The sequence below is a fragment of the Stigmatopora argus genome, chromosome 1 (assembly GCF_051989625.1).
Source record: "Stigmatopora argus isolate UIUO_Sarg chromosome 1, RoL_Sarg_1.0, whole genome shotgun sequence".
Lineage (NCBI taxonomy): Eukaryota > Metazoa > Chordata > Actinopteri > Syngnathiformes > Syngnathidae > Stigmatopora > Stigmatopora argus.
In genome coordinates, this window is record NC_135387.1 from 27,085,477 (window position 1) to 27,107,885 (window position 22,409).

Genomic DNA, 22,409 nt, shown 5'->3' on the forward strand with positions numbered 1-22,409 from the left:
AATATCAGTCATGGATAACAATTTAATTTAATTTTAATTTAGTTTCATTCGCACCAGTAATTTTAAATAAAGAGCAAAGTTGCTTTACACATACTTGAAAAATGGAAAAAAAATGAATATTACATTGGACATTTATCGCTGCTATTGCCATCATCATATCATTCATATATGCCTTTATTTTTTTTTTTTTTTAGGTCAACCATGAAGTTTCCCAGAACTCCGCAAAAGGCATCTACAAGCAAATGCCAGGTTCTTTTAACTTCCTCCGCAAACTTCTTTACTTTCAGTCTTCAACACTTGGACAAAATGTATCTTAACAAAATGGTGTTATTTTTAAACAACCAAAATTCTTATCACTTGGGGTAACATTTTTCAATATTAAAAAAAAAAAGTTGTGCACACAGAGTCAGAAGTTTTGAGACATTTTATTATTCAGATGAATAAGAAAATGTCCCAAAACTTTTGACCGATGGTGTGTTCTAATGACCTATGACAAATGATACATTTTTGTGATCAATTTGTTTTTTTCTATCAATTACAATGTGCTGTTTAGATTTGATATTTTGTAATGTTAGTTTTTTTTTCTATGTCAACGTAATTGCAATTTTCAGGTAATTTTGCTGTATTTTTACATCACGATCCTCGTCAAAATGTGCTTTTTATAAACCGATTTTATCCAAATCAAACAAAAGTTGTTACTCTTCTATTTCAACTGACGTTTTTATTCACCAAAATAAAAGCTCCACAAGCACCGATTGCAAACACAAGTTTATTTGGGAGTGGAATTAAACAAATTGAAGGCTGATTATGTACTTTTTATACACTGAATAATCACGTGTCTTGATTGATCTGCATTTCTGTTTCCACTGACTGCCACCGCTAATCCATTTTTAAACCATATCGTCCTCCATATTCTTCTGCGAGATATTCTTCGCATCAATAAAAATGAGTTATATGCTAATTAAGCAAAACAAGAGTCTTACATAAACAAACACGTGTAAGAAACTTCCAAGTACTTGTAGGTGCCTCTGCAGGGGTCTCCAAACACGCCATTGATTGCACGAATAGTACAGCTGGTTTGCCCATTACACCTATACAGAACAAAATATTAATATTAGGGCAAGCACGATCAACCCACTCGTCGATGATCACATGGACAATCCATAAATCGTTTAGATCAATATTTATATTTTGAGTTTCATACCTGTCAACCTTGGCCCCTTATTAATAATTGCAATTCCCCTTATTGAGCGATAAAAAAAACGTACAAATGCAACACAGTCAATATTTACTACACATATGGTACACTTAAGTCTAAAATTTTCCATAAGCGGACGGGGCGCCCAATCAGTCGGTGCGCCTTTTGTATGCACTAATTTCAAGATCCTGTAGATGTCGCTGTATGACAGCTTGACCGTTTAGGTACATTGCTTGCTGACGCTCCATATTTATATCGTGAAAAGGCAGATGTGAAAGGGGAATTCGCGTGCGCATAACATGACAATATAAGCCGTCGACAATGACGTTTTCGTAGGCTACCAGTGATCCGGATTAAAGCCGAAATGGCTAAAACGAGATTAGTTTTACAAAAAAAGTACTTTAAAAAAATCCTGTACAAAGGTTGTAATGGTACTCGGACGTTTGGTCGCCCGGAAGGTTATTGATAATTACCATTTAAAGTTGTTGCTCAAATTCCCTAAATACAAACTGTGAATTATTATTTTGTCATACTTAATGCCCTATTAATTATTAGGCTAAAGAAAAGCTCCAAATTTCCCGTACTTTTATTGTTTTTTGTTGGAGAACTTGTTAAGACCCTGACTAACGTCCCTTCCAACTCATGTACATACACACTCTTATACACTCCCATGTCCGCTCAGTGAAACTGCTCAGGGCCATTGTTGGCTTTGATTGATGCGTAGACTGTGTTGTTTGGTACTCGGACGTTTGGTCGCCGGACGTTTGGTCGCCTGACGTTTGGTCGCCTGACGTTTGAGTCCGGGCGACCAAACGTCCGGGCGACCAAACGTCCGGCGACCAAACGTCCGGTCACGGGTTGTAATACGGCACACGCAATTTGAAATGATAAAAAAAACTTATCAAATACGGGAAAAATGTATACGTTGACTGGTATGAAGTTTGATGGTGAAAAATATCAGTTTTCTACTTCATGAAATTTTCATTTGCATGTTTTCCCCCAAAAGTATCCAACATTACCTGTTGGAGACAAGTTCTGTTGGATTTAGACATTCAACATTTTGTAACTGATTGGGAGGCCTTTTGTAGGAACACGTGCTCCGGTCGCGACGTCCGTAGTCGGCACCGAAGACGGAGATGACTTGTCCGTCCTCTGGGATTGTGATGAGAAGTTATTTGAAAAATATCACTGGAATTGTTCATCAAGCAAAGGAAGGATAACTTACCACAAAACAACTGCAGCAAAGACTCCTCGCATGCTATCGCGGTAACTATTTGAGCGAGAAGATTCAAAATATTAGTTACTAGCGGATACATCGCAGGTAATGCAACACAGATTACGTACTTGCGGGAAAGCATGTGAAGTTGGTCTGCAAATATTTAAAGGTACCAACGCAGGGGTCAGGATTGCGAAAAGTATTTGTGTTGACCGCACATGTCTTTTTGCCATTGCATCTGAAAATGTGATGAGAAAAAACGTTACATACACAAAGTGTTTAGGAAAATGAACACTGCGACAAAAAAATTAAAATTAATTTCCTTGTGTTGGAAAAAAAAACATTTCTACAGTCTTCAGTGAAACCAGACTGAATTATGTGTTCGTTTTTCAAAATGGAAAAAAGATATGCAGTTAGGGTTTATTATTTATTTAGCAACAATTATTCTATATTATTTATTATTCATAGATCATTTTGTCATGGTGCATACGTTTTCCTAGTTTTGCATCCAATTCCCCGCCATCTCATGAAGGAGCCAATCAGAAGAGAGAGGCAGGAGCTTGTGACGTAATCAGGAAGCGACAATGGTTGTATACAACGCCTGATGACAAAGCGTTTCTCTTAGATAGCTCAATTTCTGAAGTGTTATCGGGAATGCACTTAATTTTCTCACAAAATAACAAAATAACGTAACAAATAGGCTTCTTTTTTTTCGCGAAACAATGTTCTTGCTTTTCCGGTAACTATTACGTCAAACTGCGTCTTAATGTGGATTGGTCGCCTTTCTGATGACGAGCCAATCAAGAGAAAGTGGCGGGCCATGCAGACGGAACCAGGAAGAGATTATCTACCTAAATACTTTGACAGAATGGGAACCGGCTCATGTAAATACGTCAATATACCAAATTTTGTCTAAAATACACTCCATTTCCGCATATCATATCAAGGTGTTTATTTATTTATGTATTTATTTTTAACGAGAAACCATGTTTTTGCGGCGGCAGTTAGTTGTTTACAGATGGTTGAAAATGAATGGCAGGTTCCATTTCCTACAAATAATAAATACATTCGCTTTTTACAGGAGAGCAACACGTACTTTGTTCTCAAGGCGTCAACCGTGCCTCGACGGGCGCACTGGGTGTTTACCACCTGCCGTGGAGGTCTCCCTTCAGCACAGACCAACGAGCTTGAGCGACCGTACAAAGCCTGGTCAACGGAGATCACGCCATCCTCTGGCACAAGACAAAAGTACACAACATTCAAAACAATTCAACGAGACATGGGACAATCACCGGTTTCAAGGTATAATATACAGAGATTAAAAATAATAAAATAGCGTTTTAACCCCACTTTTTCCAAAGTAACTCATAAGAGCATGGTGTCCAAACTATGGGTCACGGGCCGACTGTGCTCTGCTGGGCAATCTTTTGGCCCGCAGGAAATTAAGAAATTATCATTGAAAATGGTCCACAAAAGAAACAATCAATTCAATTTATATTCTGCATGGATTTCTATTCATACTTTAATACTAGATAGAGCTGGTTACTCTATTATTTCCAATCAATAGAAACCGTAGAATATCATTGTGTTACACAAATATATATGTACACAAAACATACACAAATAAGTATGTACATTTTTCTCTTTTTGCAGTCTCCGAATATATTTTTTTATTTGTTTCAGTAGTGTAAGTATTAATATAAATCAACAATGTGGATTAACTTTTAATCCACCATAATGAATTAACTCATTTAACTTTCTGATAACTGAGAAAGCTGACATAAAGTTATTATATTTAACTGGCATTGACGGGAGCTAACAGTATCCATTCGATTAAGTAACTAATACATTCATGATTTAAAAAATAAATAAAAATCCATACATTTTGAAAGCACTTCTGCGAGCTTTAATTTAAATATTGTTAACGTACAGTCAAAAACTGATGTCAGACTAAACTTCAATTCAACAAACTACTATAAATTTGTATAGTTCAAAACTGTGTGGTTCAATAAAGGTAAAAAAAATGATATACCACTTATTAATAGTGAAGAAAAAGCTCAAAGTTTTACCACAGTGTAGACGATGGACGTTCAAATTGTCCGTATCACAGGTAGTCATTTGCTCTACTGAATCGACAACTGCGAAAAGAAATACAAACAAATGAAAAAAATAGTTTAGAAAATTGAAATCAAATATATATGCTGTACAAGATATTTAATGGTCACCTGCTGCCAGGAATAAAGCTGTCGCTACCAGCACTGGAAAATAGGTGGACGAAAAAAGTAGAAATTTTTAGACTGTATTTTTATGTCAAACAGTTACATTTACAAAATAGGAGAAATATAGTTTTATCAATACTTTGACTCAAGAGATTACTCACCAATTGCTGAGCAGATTCCAATGCAGTACGGCATGTTTCCCAGGATCTAATCGCTCAGAAGAGGTTCCTTCGTACTTAAGGCTGAAAACTTGTCCCTCTTTATCTTTTCATATCTAACGTTCGAGCTATTTATAATCACTCTGTTGCGTCAGCTCCTCAACCACCACCACCACAAATAACGACAACAAACAATTAGCTATGTTGACATTTAAAAAAGACAAAAAGCCTCTAAACGTTGTGTACTTAAATTGCTTAACCGTTGCGAAACATCTTATTGTAAAAAATATTGCACCGTAGTCTGTTTCGGTAAGTGCTCTTCCTATGTACTGGTACAAGAGGAACAACTTAATTCTATTTTGTTTTTGAAGCCCTTTGGAAAATTTGACTAAAGAAAATGATGGTGCGCATTGCACATTAAACGTTGCTTTGATTTTGTGTCGAGTATTTCCTCTTATTTTTTTTTTATTCTGCAGCATGAGCAGAAATACATTTTAGTTCATTTATTAATATTTATTTTTTTACATGTGTAGTTCCTAACAGTTAGTGCTCATTTTTCAACATTGTTAACCAACTGGATTTAAAATTGTAGATGGTCGTTTTACTATAGATTTGAAAATTAAAAAAATCTCAAATCTAGCTAGAAACAGCCAGTTTTTTTAAATCATTTATCACAAACTATTAATCTGTCAGAAAGACAACAGTATTTTAGATAATCACTCACCAAACATACATCCACTTGAAAGACTAGAGCAAGGGTTTTGAACTTGGGTTTGTTCGCGGGCCACAATAACAACTCGATTTCATGTGGGCCAGACCATCTTAGATATATTTAGATTTTTTTTAAATTGGATTACAAGAACTGGATCAAAAGCCCTAAATATTCTGTTTTTACAGATATTAAACTGTTTATTTGAACTTTTTTTTCTTAGTAAGGGAAAACATTTAATAATCATTTGTTTTTCATTTCAAATGGATTTTTTTTTTTTAATTATATTCAATATTAAAGTGGAAAACCAAAAATATTTTATACATTTATTTTTAGATTTTCCAAAATGCCTTTTGATCTAAAAACACCCAAAAAAAGAGATACAAATTGCAATTATTGATTTAAAAAGGGGAAAATCAGGAAATATAATATACATCTATAATCTTCATTTGAATTTGTTCCTAAAACAGAAAGTTGGCCCTCATGATTTACTTACTCGGGTCGCACAAAATGATGCGGCGGGCCAGATTTGCCCCCCCCCCCCTCGGGCCGCCACTTTGACACCCGTGGACTAGAGTAGTGCAATGATGCAAGATGGCTGACAGTTGTGAAAGATTACCTTAAAACATTGCCTCACGAGGTGGATTACAACATAGCAACTGCTCAAAATTCATGGCTGCATAGCAAATGTAAGTTTTAAAAGATATAACTTACTTCCACATTAGTTAAATGTTCAAGTGCAACCTTTGTTTTAGCCCCCAAAAGTTAATATGTAAGAATTAATGCATTTTGAGTGTTAAACCATGCATAATTTTCATTTGATGCTCACACACCACTAGCCATATAGCGAACATGATTAAAATGTTTCAATATTTAAAAGATCAAAGTTTTTCTTTTTAGTACAATCAACATTGTGTTTCAGATCAAGTACATTGCGTTATAATAGGTCGAAGCGATCTTACGGTCAGAGTAGATATGTTTATCAAATAGCCTTTGAATGTTTTTGATTATGATGCTGACAGTAAGTTTTCAAAGCCCATCTATGAAGGACAGGAGTAATATGTACATTCCAATAGTAAAAAGTCTTTTTTTTTTCTCCCAAGATTTTATTAAGGCCATGTTTGACGACAGTTGTTTTCATCCCAGTGCGTCACGTTAAAGGCTACTTGGGAGATTCCCCAGGAGCTGTAAAAAGCACAAAGACATTATGCAACCTATGGCCCAAAATTGTTATGGTTTAAATTTGGCAACAACAAAACTTAATTCAAACTAGGTAATTACAGGTCTATTATTTTGTCTGCCAGAACATTTCCCAGTTTGTGCAACATTGTACCCAACATGGGTTGTTTGTTTTCAAGTCTTTAATTTTTTATAATGTAAAGTCATGTCTAAAAAGCAATGTCAATACATAGCTTTTCAAAAATGAACTTTTGGTATAGTCAAGTTGATTTTGAGAATATTTGAAATCATTTTTTTGGAGAGGAATGAAATTAATGCAGGCACTTACCACCACACGAATAAGCAACCTCCAAGTACTTGTAGGTGCCAGGACAGGGGTCTCCAAACACAGCATTGCTTGCCATGATATCACATCTATTTTGGCCATTACACCTAGAAACAAAATTGTCATTGACAATAGCTAAGCCACCCCCTTTTTGCCCAAATGGTCAATAGTCACAGCTTTGCACTCGTATTTAACTGAAACCACCCATTTGATTGAAATAAACCAGTGTAGATTTTTTTAATTTTTATTCAATTATTAAATGAAGCATTGGTTTTCTTTGAATGATAATGGAAAATCAAAAAGTTTTAATGCAACCAATGAGGTTCTGGATTATTCATATACCTTTTAAGTTAGCTTCATATTTAAAAGTACAAAAAGAGTTTATACTGTAACCCCACCCAATTTTTTTAATAATTAGCACAACAGGGCATTTTTTAAAAATATACCATGTTTTAGAGCACATGTGTCAAAGTGGCAGCCTGGGGGCCAAATGTGGCCCGCCGCATCATTTAGTATGGCCCGGGAAAGTAAATCATGAGTGCCAACTTTCTGTTTTAGGAACAAATTAGAATAGAGTATAGATTTATATTAAATTTTCAGATTTTCTCCCTTTTAAATCAATAATTGTAATTTTTGTAATCAATTTCTGTGTTTTCAGTTCAAAATTCATCTTGTAAAATCTAAAATAACTGTTTTTGAGCTATAAAAAACTGAATATTCTGGGCTTTTAATACAGTTCTAAAAAGAAAAAAAAACTAATTATATCTAAAATGGTTCGGCCCACGTGAAAGCAAGTTGATCTTAAAGCAGCCCACGAACCAACCAGAGTCTGACACCCTGTACTGATAGCAACGAATGGAAAAACGGTGTAAATCTTAAAAATCCAACCTTTTTTGCATTTTAAAAATAAAATAGTGTAGAATCCCCTTGAAAAGCAAGCCCAAATTTCTTTAAATTCAACATTTCTTCATTTTAAAATGTACACTTAGAATTTTTAATAGCTTCATTTTCTACTAGCGAACTTATTGGTCACTTACTTGTTAGCAACGATGTCATTTGGGCCCATGCATTCCTTGTTCTTTATGCCATGTCGATGCCTTTTGTATTGACAGATGTTGTCATCACGGCGACCATAGTCAGCACCATAGATTTGAATAACATGTCCAGGACCTGACAAATCCAAAACACCCCAATGAGAGATGTCAGTTACTCTGATAACACATTTAAAACTTACCACAATACAAATGTGCAATGGACATCTCACACGCCACCGCAGTTACTGTGAACAAAGCAAAAATCTGATTAACTCTTGATCAAACAATAATAAACAAAGATGACTTACTCGCAGGCATGCAGTCAAAGTCTGTTTGTAAATATTTTGACGTGCCAACACAGGGATCGGGGGTGCGGAAATCTTCCAGGAACAAGTCGCATGATTGCTTTCCATTACAACTGCAGAAACAAAAAATCCTTTAAACTTCACCTTCATTTTAGAAAATAAAAAAGATGGAAACTATTGAGTTGAAAAGGCATCCTGTTGGTTGAGTGGTTAGCATATTGACTTCACAGTTCTGAGGGTCAATCCCTGGTCCAGATCTTCCTGCATACCTCTTCTTAACTTGGTCCAAGGTGCCTTGCCGGGTACAGTTTGTATCAGCCGTATCTTGGGATTGTGCCTCCTTGCAAACTTTTGAACTTGAGCGCCCATACAGGGCATCTTTCACATCGATCACTTCTTGTCCTGTCAAAATGTGGGAACAAGTTTGCCGTTTAATATACCCATGTATATTAAATGATTTTTGCTTTTTGGAGCCTCCCATTTGTGCACCATTTAATATACCCCTGCCGTTTAATATACCTGGGTACATTAAACGGCAACTCAGCTTTTTTGGCAAGATTTGTATGGTGTTCATGGGGGCATAATTATAGATTCTTAAGTTCATTAAAATTCCAAGTCAGACTTTATTCAGCAGTAAGTAGTTTTAACCTGAGCAGTAAGTAGTTTTAACCTGCAAAACGGCAATGCACCCCATCACAGCATAAAGAGTGCGTAGTGGATCGTACCTTCCCGTTGGTGCTCCATTTCATATACTTCTATTACAGCAAAATATGGTAGGTTGACCAGGGAATAAATATAATTAAAAAAACAGCTTTTAAATGCCACTATCTCCTCTGAAAGGCTCACAATCTGTAGTTCTGTTCATAAAGGCAAAAAAATAAAATGAGAAAATAATGTTAAACATGCCCTTATTGTGCAGGAAGCCAGAGTCAGTAACCAGAAATGTTTAATGACTGATTGGGAACGTAGATGCGGACCACCTGCCTAGATCAACATTTCTTTTTGAGAATACTCAGGTTGCAAATGAAAAATTGTTAATAAAAACCACTAAGGCTTTAGCTTATTTGTTGCCACCCAAGTCATCCCCCCAAAAAAATCTTTTATATTTTCAGATAAGTTATTAGCTTTTCAAAACATGTTTGAAGAGTAAAGCATTAATGTGAGATATATTTACCATTCAGTGGCTGTCTGAGATTCACTCACTGTTATGGTGATTCTCTCCAGTTTAAACTTTAAATTTTATGTTCAACTCATCACAATAAAGTCACATGTCTCAACTACCATTATGCATTGGGTCATGTTTTTTCCCCCCAGAATCCTAGCTTGTGATTACATCATTAGTTTCTACTATGCAGCAGCAAACACCAATTTTAATGTTAATTTTTACTAATTATACACCTGCAAGCTATATTTTAAGATTGTCATTTTATTTGTGTGTAAAAACTCATGACTGTTGGCTTTAAAAAATGCAACAGCACCTTTACAAAATGGCAATTAAAGTTTTAATCTTACCACAGTGTAGATGGTGGACTTGCTGATGGTTTATATCACAGGTGATCACTTGCTCAACAGATTCAACTCCTGCAACAAAAATAAACAGTATATCAAAATAAATTGAATATTTCATGCAGGACTTTGAAATTTGCAACTCACCTGCTGTTAGGAGGAGCAATCTCATTACTGTCAGCCCTAGACAAATAAGCAAAATATGGTTTTAATTTCAGGGAGGAAAGAGTTAAGTCTGTAAGTGAAGCATTAACTTACATAGTCCAAAGCAGAATGCCATTTTCACACAATGTAATATTTAGTACTTGTACCACATTGACAGTTTTTATTGTTTTTATAGTGACTGTGACACTTGAACTCAAGCTGCTAATCAAAAGCCACGCCTTCTTTGCATTACAAAGCCACGCCTTCTTTGCATTCTGGCCAATGGCGGCAGGGTTTCTATCATCTAATTGACGAAAAGTAGCAAAGTGCGAACCAATTATTCTAAAAGTCACAATGCAGAACAAAATAAAATTTAACTGTCTTTCATATCTGTGGACTAAGAATGCCAGGATTGGTTAAATAATTGTAATATTAGAAAAATTTGAAGAATTAAGGCATTGTGTCATGAAGTATTTCAGTATTTCAAAACTGATTTGTATGTTTTAAGTGTATTCATCTGTTCAAGTTTTATGTATAAGTTACATATTCCAACATTTATTGAAATCGATTTTTAAAAATTTGATCTTATTTTCTTCATGCATTTGTATTGAAAATTACATTCATGTACAGTGTTTTCTATTTGTATTTATAGCCACAGTTATCTATTTTTTTAAAAACTGTTTTTAATCAATATCACTCCAATATGAAATAAAAATAACTTGGAGTGTTCAAATAAAAAAGGAAATTCATAAAAAATGAAATACCTAAAAACTTGTAAATAAATATTGATTTAATACTAAATATAAATAAACACTGAAATTCAATTTATTATTTCATTTTCAACATTGTTTTTGTTTATCTATTTTTTTTAAACTGTCTTTAATCAATATAACTCCAATATGAAATAAAAATAACTTGACGAGTGTTCAAATAAAAAATAAATTCATAAAAATTGAAATACCTAAAAACCTGTAAATAAATGATTTAATAGTAAACAAAAATAACTAAATAACCACTGAAATTCAATGTATTATTTCATTTTCAACACTGTTTTTGTTTTCAAATCCCACTTTGTGAATTCTAAACTTTGAATTCATATATTTTCTTTATTTCCTTTATATATTTATTTAAAATAACAATGCAGTGGTGATTTATTATATACTACTGTGTTTTTGAGTGTTTTTTAGTGTTTTTTGTCCATGTTGTTTTGTTCATGAATTGCTTCCATCTACGTTTAGGAAAAAGAGATAACGTTGTTAATTCTTTATCCACACCTCATCATTTTTAATACATTAATTCCAAGTCATTTTACGAAATGCAGTGAGCAGATAAAACACCTTTAAAATGTTATGCAATATTTATATAATATTTGGCCATGACTGTATTGTATTATATGGTTTGTATTTATTGTTATGTCATTAGGCTCTCAAATGCATAAATAAATTAGTAAATACATTTAAAAAAAGGAAGAAAAAAAACACTATCTCTCAATCTTTATTGATATGTGGAGATACACACCAGTTGGTGGTGATTTGATTAGCTGATTGGACGGGAGCCTTGCGGTCGTTATAAAAACAAGCGTGTCACCTGTCAAGTTGTCAGTGTTGCAGACTAATTTGTGTCAAACATGGAGTGTGTCTTCAGACTTAACTTGTTGCTTTGTAAGTATTATTGTCCCAAATAGTTTGCCATTCTGCATCTAGGCTTGGTTTCAAGAGAAAGAAATTATTCCACCTTTGGTGAAGTGTTAAGCGATAAGAACTAAATGTCTATATTTGCGATTAAAACGAGTTTTCTGCCCAGTTAAATCCAACTCTTTGTTGTTTTGCAGCCCTGATGGTGACATATTTTCTTCTCCCAGCAGGTGATTTTCTACCTTAATGGCCGATATTTAAGATTATGTTGCTTTAAAGTCAAGATGGTAATGTCACTTTTTTTTTTTTTTTTCAGTGGTTGATGCTTCAGAAAAAGCCACCACCTGTGACTTTTTACCTTTGAATATCCATCACCTCAGCTGCCGTAAGTTGTTAGCATTAGCTAAAGCCTCTGTTAGTTTAGCCTAAAAAATGCACAAGGGATGCTACTATTTCAATGTTGAATTTGCCATTTAATCAGTTTTCTTGGCTCAATTATGAACAGTTCATGATTATGCATTTTTTTCTGTTAAAACAATAGGAATTATGGTGACTATTCCCATTTTTGACAATTTAAGATGATTAAAAGTATTTGGCTTAAAGTTATGGTATGGCAAATTGTTTTCCTAAGCCTAGATGAAAACAAATTGTTCTTGTAATGATTTATTTGCCTTGGTGAAAAAAATCAGAGTCAATTTGTTGCTACAACAATCTGATTAATCATTAGCAATACTTGCGATGCCAACAATCTGTACTAGTACATTAATTTTTAATGAGGCTGGTTCTGACAAATTTGAGTGCAGCATCTAGGTTCTTAATTTCAACAACATTATGTTGCTTAAACAAGTTTAGTTTTGGATTTTGCTTTTGAATTAAAGTTGACAATTTTTCAAAATAACCATTTGTGCAAGCCCCACTGCGCATTTCAGCCATTTTCAGGGAAACTGGTTCTGAAAATTGTCCTAGAATTTCAATCAGATACTTTGAATGTCCAAGACATGATTTGTAATCAGAAATTAATGCGTTTCCAGAACATGGCGTGATCCAGGTGGATCAGGCGATGTATGGCCGCACCAATTCGCTGCTCTGCAGTGAGGGTGTCTCCAAACAAATGCTGTCCAATGTCAAGTGCTCTCAGGATGGTGTTGAAGAGCGCATGAAGGCCAGGTATGTTTTTGGTTCCTCAGAAAGTTCTTCTTAACCCCTATATAGGGTGATCGTATAAATGACCGATGCAGCTCGACAGAAGGCATTGTCAAAATTTGGTGCTGAAATATCAGCATCACAAGTCCTTCCCTTTTAAATCAATTGGATGTTTGCTATTGTCAATGTTGGGTACTATGAAATAAAAAAAAAGAGCAATCTATTTGAATTTAATTGTACATTTAGTGCAAGGGTGTCAAATTCGCATTGGTTCATGGGCTGCATTAACGTCAACTCCATTGCATGTGGGCCGCACCATTTTAGATCTAATATTTACATTTTTTTTGTCTGTAATATGGGAGTATGTAAATCTTAAACTGAAGTAATAACACCTAAATGGTATTTAAATGATTCCATCCCACTGACGGCACTCGTGTTTGATTGGAAACGAAGGTTCATTCGTCCCCAATCAAATTTGGTTGGTTTTTGTGGGCCAAAAAATTGTGAATAAAAAGATTAAACATTTTTTTTGTTCCTTCCTGTACAGTTGCAATGGCAAGACCACGTGTGAATTGAACACAGATGACTTCCGCAGACCCGATCCTTGTGTCGGCACATTGAAATACTTGCAGACAAACTACACTTGCCAGAACGCAAGTAAGTCAGCCGTTAGCATTAGAAAAAATATTTATTTAACTTTTTGTTCTACTCCCACAGTAACTGTGATCGCGTGTGAGAATTCCGAGGCCTATTTGTTTTGTGGTGAGATTAAAATTTCTTTTTTTTGTGTTGAGTGGGAGCATGACTGACTTATTTTGTTTGATATGCCTCAATTTTGCCGATCTTAGATTTCGGAAGCCAGCTTATCATCCACGGTGCCGACTATGGGCGTCGTGATCGGACCACGTGTTCTTTCCAAAAGCCAATGAATCAATTGGAAAACACCTCCTGCATGAACCCGACGAACATTGTTGCTGACGGGTACAGTATAGTTCAATTTTGGACGATATTAAAGCCTGTTGTAGTAATCTGATGGGGTTTTATAATTGGCAGAAAATGGGTTAAATCCGTTGGGCCTTCCTGGTCAGGAGTTTTATTTGGGCTCCTTCAGACACTTGTTAATTGAATATTTTTAATTTGTACTATGCTGGGATTAATCGTTTCAGCTGGCAGGTATGCTTAAAAAAATCATGTTTTCTCAAATATTGGAACTATTCAACATGGTTTTTGAAGTCCAAACCAGTCATTTGTGAATATAATCTGTAGTTTGGTTTCATTTAGGACTAAAGGTAAAAAAATCTGTTTTCTGCCTTTTATATATTCCTAAATGTGAAAATAATGGAATATGGACTACACAAAGCCTAAATTTTATTTTTTTCAGTTCCTAATTAGTTCAAACTTTTAAAGTGCATTTATCTGACTGTTAACAAATTAAAGTATCCAGGATTCAAATCTGGTCACTGTGGCAACTTGAGTGTCCATTAAAGTCAACATTAACTTCACTCACGAGTTAAATGGTACTATAGTTTGTATATGTATAGTAACATTCACTCACCATCCTATGTACTGAAACGTGAGCTTTTGTGGCCAGGTGCAATGGGAAAGAGACCTGCACAATCCCAGTCAGCAGCGATCTGTTTGGAGACCCCTGCAAAGACACCGCCAAGTATTTGGAGGTTGCGTACTCTTGTAAAAGTAAGTCTTAATTTAGCCAAAAGACAATTATGACAGGCTAATTTAAATCAAATTAGCTATCTGACTTAATGAACAAAGCATTTGTTTGGACTTGAAATGAACATTGACCATGATGTGACTTTTTTGGGACAGGTACTGAAAAACCATCTTTCAATTCCCAGTAAACCAGGAGATGCAGCCATGTCTTGAGTCCCCTCCTGTAAACTGTGATAAATTGTCTTTGTCAAGTGGAAAATGGTTGTCTTCAAATATTACCTCAATAAATGTACCTGAAAGGGAAGTCTGGCAGAATTTGCTATTTTTTTTTTTGGCCTTGATTACAGCTTGAAAGCAAAATTTGATGTATACTAACTGGCTAGTTGTGAAGCTCATTTTCTGCTTAGCTTCCTGTTGTGGTAGGAAGGAAAAAAACTGGTTTCACTTGGGTTGTTTCCCTGTGAACTTTTTTTCCCCCTCTTAATTTTGACTTGTTTACAGTGACCTTTTTTTGGCTTTAAATGTTGTCAAAATTACTTGGAAACTAAAGTCTAAAAATTCCAAACACTAAGATCTTACTATTCAGTTACTGTCTCCTAGTTTAAAAGCCTTTGTTGCATTAGGGAAAGGTTGCTCAAAAGAATATGTCCAAACTATGGCCTGTGAAGCAACTGCAACCACTGCACAAATTTAAATGACCTGAATAAAGAAAATTTCAAATGGAGAACAACCTGCACAAAAGGCTTAAATTCAGGCAACATGTTGCAATTATAAACTAACACAAAATGGAAATCACTTAAAATGCCAGTTGCTCAGGGGTCAAAACCTGATGCTAATGTAAAATCTTATAAACTGGTTTTTCAAGTGCAATTTATGACAATTACAACATTTGCGTTTAACTTTTGCTGTTGCTGACATATTCTACATGGGCTATGAAGTTTCAGCAGTGTAAATCTTTTATACACTATGCCTTAGGATCTGAAATATTAGGTTATAGCCCTTAACTCACTTTCATTATGAGATAAAGTCCAGTTCACCAAGGAGACTCATATTTCACTGTCATTGACCGTTAAATGTCCAGTCATTTAAGTAGACGCTTATCGTCAATAGTGGCAATTGTGTGAAAACATATGTTGGAAACCTGGCCTCTTTACTCATTTCAATCAGATTGAGAAAGTGTAACCTTTAATTTTTCTGAAGTTGTGTCAAAGCTGATAACATTTGGACACCCATGGTAAAAATCTCATCTCATTTTCTGAACTGCTTTATCCTCACTAGAGTCATGGGTGGTGCTGGAGCCTTTCCCAGCTGACTTCAGACCAGAGGTGGGGCACATCCTGAATTGGTGGACAGCCAATCACAAGGTACAAGGAGACAAACGACCAATCACTTGTAGCTAGGGGCAATTTAGAGTGTCCAATCAACCTACCATGCATGTCTTTGGAATGTGGGAGGAAACTGGAGTACCTGGAGAAAACCCATGCAGGCCCAGGGAGAACTTGGTAAAGATTGAGGTAGATAATCAAAACTTAAGAAGAAATGATTGTGTGAGAAATTATGGCAAAAAAATAACTTTTTATTGTCATTTTTTCCCTTGTAATACAAGACTTTAGAGATCCATGTACTGTCTAAATTGCCTTTTGAAAAGAAAACATGCTACCATATCACAGTCAAATTGGAGTCTTCGCTGGATAGGTCAGTCTTGGACGGATAGACCACTTTTAGATTCCCGTCCTGGTCCACCGTTTGGACTTGTTGGATGACCAATTCATTGCCGGTCTCCCCGGCACCCGTCTGCTCCAATGGGGCGGCTTCTTCTTCTTCACCTGAGCCGTCTTCCTCTCCTTGCGCAGCCGTGAACTTGTTCAACTCCGCCATTTTCTGCCAGAACACGACCAAATTGCGGTTAGCTTTAAATGACATTTCAATCTTAAAAAATGGATAAACATTTCCCGAGGATCTTACTTCGATCAAAGTATCCATGACGTCTTTACAGGTCTGCAGGCTGTTGGCACTTGTCACCTCCAAGAACAACTCCTTGGTTGTTTTTTTAATCTGTTGAGGATTTTTTGGCCAGGATGAAGTGTCATTTTTCCTGGAGTCTTTATCAGATTATTTCATACAATTTCGTATAACACACACCTTAGTTTTCTCACTGTTTGTGATAGGCGGGAACGAAATCACGTGTCCTTCTGCGTCCACCAGACGAGGATATAATGCTTTTCCTTTCAGAAGCTCCAGATATCTGGAAAAATGTGATGTCATAAATGTTCCCTCTAAAATGCACACTACTCTTGTGTTCACAGCATCAAATTTGGCGCACAAAACAAAATCCTAATTAAATTGAAGAAAAAATAAACATTACAATTTTTTTTCTGTGCCATTTTGCACCATAACTCAGAGAGTGGCAGCCTGTCACTGATAGACAATAAACGGTAATTACAGATTAAAATATATGACTTTTTGCAGGTTAGCATATAGCTAACGGTTCAGTGGAGCTGCTGCCAAACCTTTATCATGGGGAAATGAGCCAACGTAAAAAAAAAGAAGGTTATTTTAAGATGGAATGGCTGTCGGAGTACGTGCAAATAAAAGAACAAGTGGTGAAATTGGTGTCTTCTGCAAACTATGCAGTGAAGCTAACTAAACTTGTGAGTTTTCTGATGGAAAAAATTGCATAAAAATGGAAGTGAGACATTCAGCAGAAAAATTATTTGAATGAGAACGAGAAGTGAGAAAGACAGACAATAAAAATAAGGTTAAATTTAACTCAGATTTGTGCATTTTCTAGTATCATTTCTTAAGATGATTTATTCATAGATATGATTACATTTTATTATGACTAGATCATTTATGGGTAGTAGGCATGTGTACACGGTCGATTGGTCGCCGATCTTTTGGTCGCCGGTCTTTAGGTCGCCGGTCTTTTAGTCGCCCGGAAGGTTATTGATAATTACCATTTAAATCGTTGCTCGATTCCCTAAATACAAACTGCGAATGACTATTTAGTCATACTTAATGCCCTAGTAATTATTAGGCTAAAGAAAAGCTCCAAATTTCCCGGACTTTTATTGTTTTTTGTTGGAGAACTTGTTAAGACCCTGACTGACATGGCTTCTTAAAGGGACGACGCATGTACATAAACTCTTATACACTCACACGTCGGCTCAGTGAAACTGCTCATGGGCATTGTTGGCTTTTATTGATGCGTAGACCGTGTTGTTTTACCTTGTTTTGTCGCCGGTCTTTTGGTCGCCCGTTGTTGCGGTCGAGGCGACCAAAAGACCGCGACCAAAAGAACGGCAACCAAAAGACCGGCAACCAATCGACCGCACATAGAAATTTTATTATGAATTGATTCTGTATACCCAGACGTGAAAATTTTGAGGGAATATTGATTCTCATGGGGGGAAAGAAGGGATTAAAAATAAACATGTACGGAAAGCATGAATTTTGTGTTTGGGGACTGACTTGTGGAGGCCGGTAACATTCTGCCTCTTCTTCTGCTTCCTCAGCTCGTCGGCTTCCAGCTGAAGATGGCGCATCAGCTCCACGGCCGTCATCTCCTTCCGACCCAGCGGCACGATCTGGTCGGGAAGGGGTGAAAGAAACCGCGTCAGAAAGGTGAGAGACTCGGGTGAGTTTTTGCCAATGGGGAACGGGATGTTAGCCTACTTTGAGCTGCGCGGGAGGTATGGCGTCGTACACCAGCGGGCCTTTGAGAAGCTGCGCGTCGTGAGTGGCGATGGTCGCGATGGTCCTCTTGCCGCATATTTCGTCGTGAAGTTTGTTCTGGTTTGGGGATCCGAAAGAAGGGAAATAAACATGGAAATCAGAAGGCACCAAATTGACATCAAATTTTTATGGTTTTATTTTGTGGTTGTAATAAAATGCTCTTTTCCGGAAAGTGTTGTAAGAAATGATGACAGTAATACCTTGAGATACGAGCTTAATGCGTTACGGGACTGAGCTCGTAAGTCAATTTATTCGTAGCTCCAATCAATTTTTCCCATTTAAAATAACTAAATACAAATTAATTCGTTCCCAGCCTCCCCAAAAAACACCTAAAAATAGGATATTAGAATGAAAATACGTGTTTTGATGAATGAATAAATATTCATAAATGAATTAATATTAAAAGTTTTTTTAGGGGAAACGTAGATGTTTGCAACTGTCTTATTTTGATAATCAAGAAAGGGTTAATGAAGGACTACAAAAATACAAAAGTTTTTGGCTCATTTTAAATAAAAATAAAAATGAATGCTTATTTTCCTTTTGTTTTATATTAAATAAAAAAAAATATGAACCTTTCTTTTCCTTCGTTTTCCAATAAAACACTAAGAAATGCAAAATATAAAAACATCCAATATTCCCTATTAAAACTGGCCAAATGTATTATATTTGATACATTTTGAGCAATGTGATACTTTATCCCAGATAAAAAACTGATGTATCCTGATATAAACATAGGACTTTATTTTAATGTATTTTTATTACCACTAAAAACTTCTAGTTTCAAAAATATAAAGAGTTTCAGTTTGCTGCTTTAACGATAAAAATAGTAAAATTCAACCATTTTTAAGGCAATTTTAAGGGTGCGACTTATATGCGAGACTTAGCGGTTTGGTCTTTAAAAGTTCAAGGGAATTTTGGACGCTAATTCAATCTCTGTAAAAGACAAACTAGTACATTTTCCACCAGTGCCAACACTTGCACAGCTTAACCACACCTTGCCTCCATTATAAACAGAAACAAAAGCCCTAAAACCACAAGGAAAAACTGGATTTACGTGACCAAATGACTGTACCTGTGCCATGAGGAAGCGTTTGAGAGAATTCCCCGATTTCAGATTCATCCCTCTGACCACGCAGCACACCAAATAAGGCCGAACTTCCTTGACCTCGGCGCTCACTCTGACCGTGAGGATCTCGCGAGCCTCAGAAATGCGAAGAACCCTCAGCGCCATCTTGTTGAGGTCTTCCAACTGGTCTTCTTCTTCCTCCCTCTTCTTTTTCTGCTGTTGTCTCTTCTTCTTGCCACCCGCGTCGCCTTTCTCCTCCCCGTCTCTGCCTTTCCCTCGGAGGTACTCGAGGATGGACTTGGTCTGGCAGCCGTTCACCATTTTCTCCAATCGCTTGTCGTTGAGCTTGTTGCCTTTGAAGTTGATTTCCTTTAACTTGGGGCACTCGCTCAGATTGGATGGGATTTCACGCAGGCGGTTGTTGGAGAGGTCGAGGGCCTGGAATAGAGGAAAAGATTGGTGTAAATCGACTTGAGTACTTTGAAATGCGGGTTCAACTTCAAGACTTGAAGTAGAGAAAAAAAGCTACCAGATTTTTTGGCATATTAGCCGCCAATGCATATAAGCCGCGGTACATGGTCGATTGGTCGCCGGTCTTTTGGTCGCCTATCTTTTGGTCGCCCAGAAGGTTATTGATAATTACCATTTAAATCGTTGCTCAAATTCCCTAAATACAAACAGTGAATTACTATTTAGTCATACTTAATGCCCTAGTAATTATTAGGCTAAATAAAAGTTCCAAATTTCCCATACTTTTATTGTGTTTTGTTGGAGAACTTGTTAAGACCCTGACTGACGTAGCTTCTTAAAGGGACAACGCATGTACATACAAACTCTTCTACACTCACACGTCGGCTCAGTGAAACTGCTCATGGCCATTGTTGGCTTTTATTGATGCGTAGACCGTGTTGTTTTACCTTGTTTTGTCGCCGGTCTTTTGGTCGTCGGTCTTTTGGTCGCCGGTCTTTTGGTCGCCGGTCTTTTGGTCGCCGGTCTTTTGGTCGCCCCGACCACGACAACGGGCGACCAAAAGACCGGCGACCAACCGACACGATAAGCCGCACCCTTAAAATGGCCTTAAAATCATTGAATTTTACAATTTCTCTCATATAAGCCGCCCTCATTCACAATTTTCACCTACACATTCATGGTTTCAAAAGGGAGTACAAGTGTGTTACTTTGAAGGGAAAATCTTCAGAAAAATTATCGCACATGGTATTTCTGAGATTCTGTATGTATCGAAAAGATCGTCTGTTGGATTGCACATTCCGCAAGGGTGTTGCCTGCATGTAGACAAATTAAAAAAGGAAGTCAGGTGAGCAGTACAACCAGGAAGTGTGCTCATGGTGGTCTAGTTTGTCATCCCTAGGTAAGATGACGGCACCCTGAGCGAGCAATGGCAGTGAGTTTTTCACGTTTTATGCAATATACGTTTTTTCTCTTGAATTTCATTCATAGACAACAAAATACATTTTAAGGGTGCGTCTTATACGTGGGGGCAGCTAATACGCGAGAAAATACGGTAGGAACAATCGGATTCATATTGATCGAAAATTTTGTTGAAAAAAACGGTTTTCATTCAAATGTCTAAAATGTTGCACCTTAGCAACAGTGTAAAAATGCTGTCAAAAAATATGTTTTTCTTTAAAACTGGTGAAATTATTAATAATGCACACATGTTCATGTATTTTTACTTTTAAATTTTGAATATGAAAATAGGAATTGTTAACGGCTATCGCCGTCAAAATTATTCCCCACACCTGCACTAAAATATTGCTATGAAGATCAGCTTACATTTATTTTAGCCTCTCCTGTCGCCCAGCCACGCCCCCTTTACGCTCTAAAACCGCCCACCCCTGGAGGCCCGGGTGCGGCTGGGCCCCCTGCTGCCCCCTAAACTTCCGCCCCTGGATCTTACCTTCAATCCTGTCAATTTGTTGACGTCTCTGCTCAGCTCCACGATGGCGTTGTCCGAGGCCATCAGGTTGCTGAGCAGATCCAACCGCTCCGAGTAGAAGTCACTAGGGAAACTTTCGATTCGGTTCTTGGACATATTAATGGTAGAAAGCTTGACGCAGTTAATCAGTCCATCCGGAAGAACCTCCAAGCGGTTGCAGCTCACATTCAAAGTGGTGAGCTCGCGTAACTGGGTGATGCCATCTGATAAAAAATCGAGGTTGTTGGAGGACAAGTCCAGAACTTTAAGTGACTTGAGACTGCCGATCGTAACCGGAATACGTGCGATCTTATTCCTGCATAGAATGAGACTCTGAAGGTTGGCGAGATGCTGGATGTCCTCGTGGATCTCCGTCAAACTCGGACACTGGCTAACCTCGAGATAATTGAGCAGGGTCAGGGAGTAAATGGAGGACGGGAGACCCCCGTGTGAAGATATCTTCGCGTCGGCTGTAGCGCCTTGGAAAACTAGTTCACGTCGCTTTTCTAATGCTGCTTTCTCCACTTCTGGCCATGTTTCGGCGTCATCCATGTTGGCGAGGCTACTGTGAAACCGGAACTTCCTGGTTTTCATTTACAACCTTCTAAATAAAAGGCATTTTTTTCAGAAAGAAATACAAACACTCATATACGTTTCCCATCTTTATCTTTATCTTAATTAATATATTTTATACACACATTGTGCGGTACACTGTATAATTGCATTCGCGTTTTGCCGTATATTTAACGTTACATTATAATTTTTCATATTATTTATATCAAACACAAAATATGCGCAGATAAAAAGCTCACTTTAAAAAAACATGTGTTTTGATATATTTACAACAGGAAAAGGGGCTGTAACACTGCATTTATTGAAAGGAAAAGTATAGCCGCCAAATGGTAAACTTCCGGGAAGTTTAAAACTTCATTAACCACAATTCTTTGCAGTGGAATCAGGAAACTGCGCATGCGCGAAGATCCCAAACCGGTTATCGCTCACAGTGACGCCGATGAGACGTTATTGCGTGCTGTCAACATTCTGGTAATGTACGCGGTAAGCCTCTGAATTGAAACAAAGCATTTAGTCCGTCTGTTCAAAGCGTAAAACAGCTCGACAGAAGGCATTTAAAAGTTAGTTTATTTGGTTTAAGTTGGTCAAAACAACGTCACAAGTAACTAGCGTAAATGCCAGCCATATTGGTTTTATTGAGTAGTATAGTAATTAAGAT

The 22,409-nt window shown here is 36.8% G+C and overlaps 4 protein-coding genes across 6 annotated transcripts in view; 2 read left to right on the top strand and 2 right to left on the bottom strand.

Moving 5' to 3' along the window:
* casp9 (caspase 9, apoptosis-related cysteine peptidase) overlaps positions 1–755 on the top strand; it is a 10,184-nt gene extending 9,429 nt beyond the window's left edge. For all 3 annotated transcript variants that reach the window (XM_077613585.1, XM_077613590.1, XM_077613579.1), the window contains one exon: positions 195–755. In XM_077613585.1, the coding sequence (XP_077469711.1) occupies positions 195–317 (123 nt within the window). In that variant the 3' untranslated portion in view covers positions 318–755. The remainder of the gene's footprint in view (positions 1–194) is intronic.
* Positions 750–10,231, bottom strand: LOC144079413 (L-rhamnose-binding lectin CSL1). The gene is made up of 17 exons (XM_077608167.1): positions 10,108–10,231; positions 9,997–10,032; positions 9,856–9,924; positions 8,613–8,745; positions 8,347–8,456; positions 8,239–8,283; positions 8,042–8,174; positions 7,008–7,111; positions 5,516–5,538; positions 4,795–4,840; positions 4,640–4,672; positions 4,484–4,552; positions 3,511–3,646; positions 2,543–2,652; positions 2,424–2,468; positions 2,218–2,350; positions 750–1,091 (listed from the first exon to the last, which is right to left on the bottom strand). Exons 1-17 carry the CDS (start codon positions 10,127–10,129, stop codon positions 980–982), a joined length of 1,359 nt encoding a protein of 452 aa, XP_077464293.1. The 5' UTR covers positions 10,130–10,231; the 3' UTR covers positions 750–979.
* Positions 10,232–11,525: 1,294 nt separating this feature from the next.
* LOC144072895 (L-rhamnose-binding lectin SML-like) lies at positions 11,526–14,745 on the top strand. Its single transcript, XM_077598278.1, has 9 exons — positions 11,526–11,654; positions 11,825–11,857; positions 11,944–12,012; positions 12,659–12,794; positions 13,318–13,427; positions 13,488–13,532; positions 13,619–13,751; positions 14,362–14,465; positions 14,598–14,745. The coding sequence occupies exons 1-9, from the start codon at positions 11,621–11,623 to the stop codon at positions 14,627–14,629; spliced, it is 696 nt and encodes a 231-aa protein (XP_077454404.1). The 5' UTR covers positions 11,526–11,620; the 3' UTR covers positions 14,630–14,745.
* Positions 14,746–15,998: 1,253 nt separating this feature from the next.
* Positions 15,999–21,768, bottom strand: lrrc47 (leucine rich repeat containing 47). Its single transcript, XM_077613600.1, has 7 exons — positions 21,161–21,768; positions 19,249–19,680; positions 18,117–18,233; positions 17,913–18,028; positions 16,584–16,686; positions 16,407–16,496; positions 15,999–16,322 (listed from the first exon to the last, which is right to left on the bottom strand). Exons 1-7 carry the CDS (start codon positions 21,728–21,730, stop codon positions 16,098–16,100), a joined length of 1,653 nt encoding a protein of 550 aa, XP_077469726.1. The 5' UTR covers positions 21,731–21,768; the 3' UTR covers positions 15,999–16,097.
* Between the last annotated feature and the right edge of the window lie 641 nt (positions 21,769–22,409).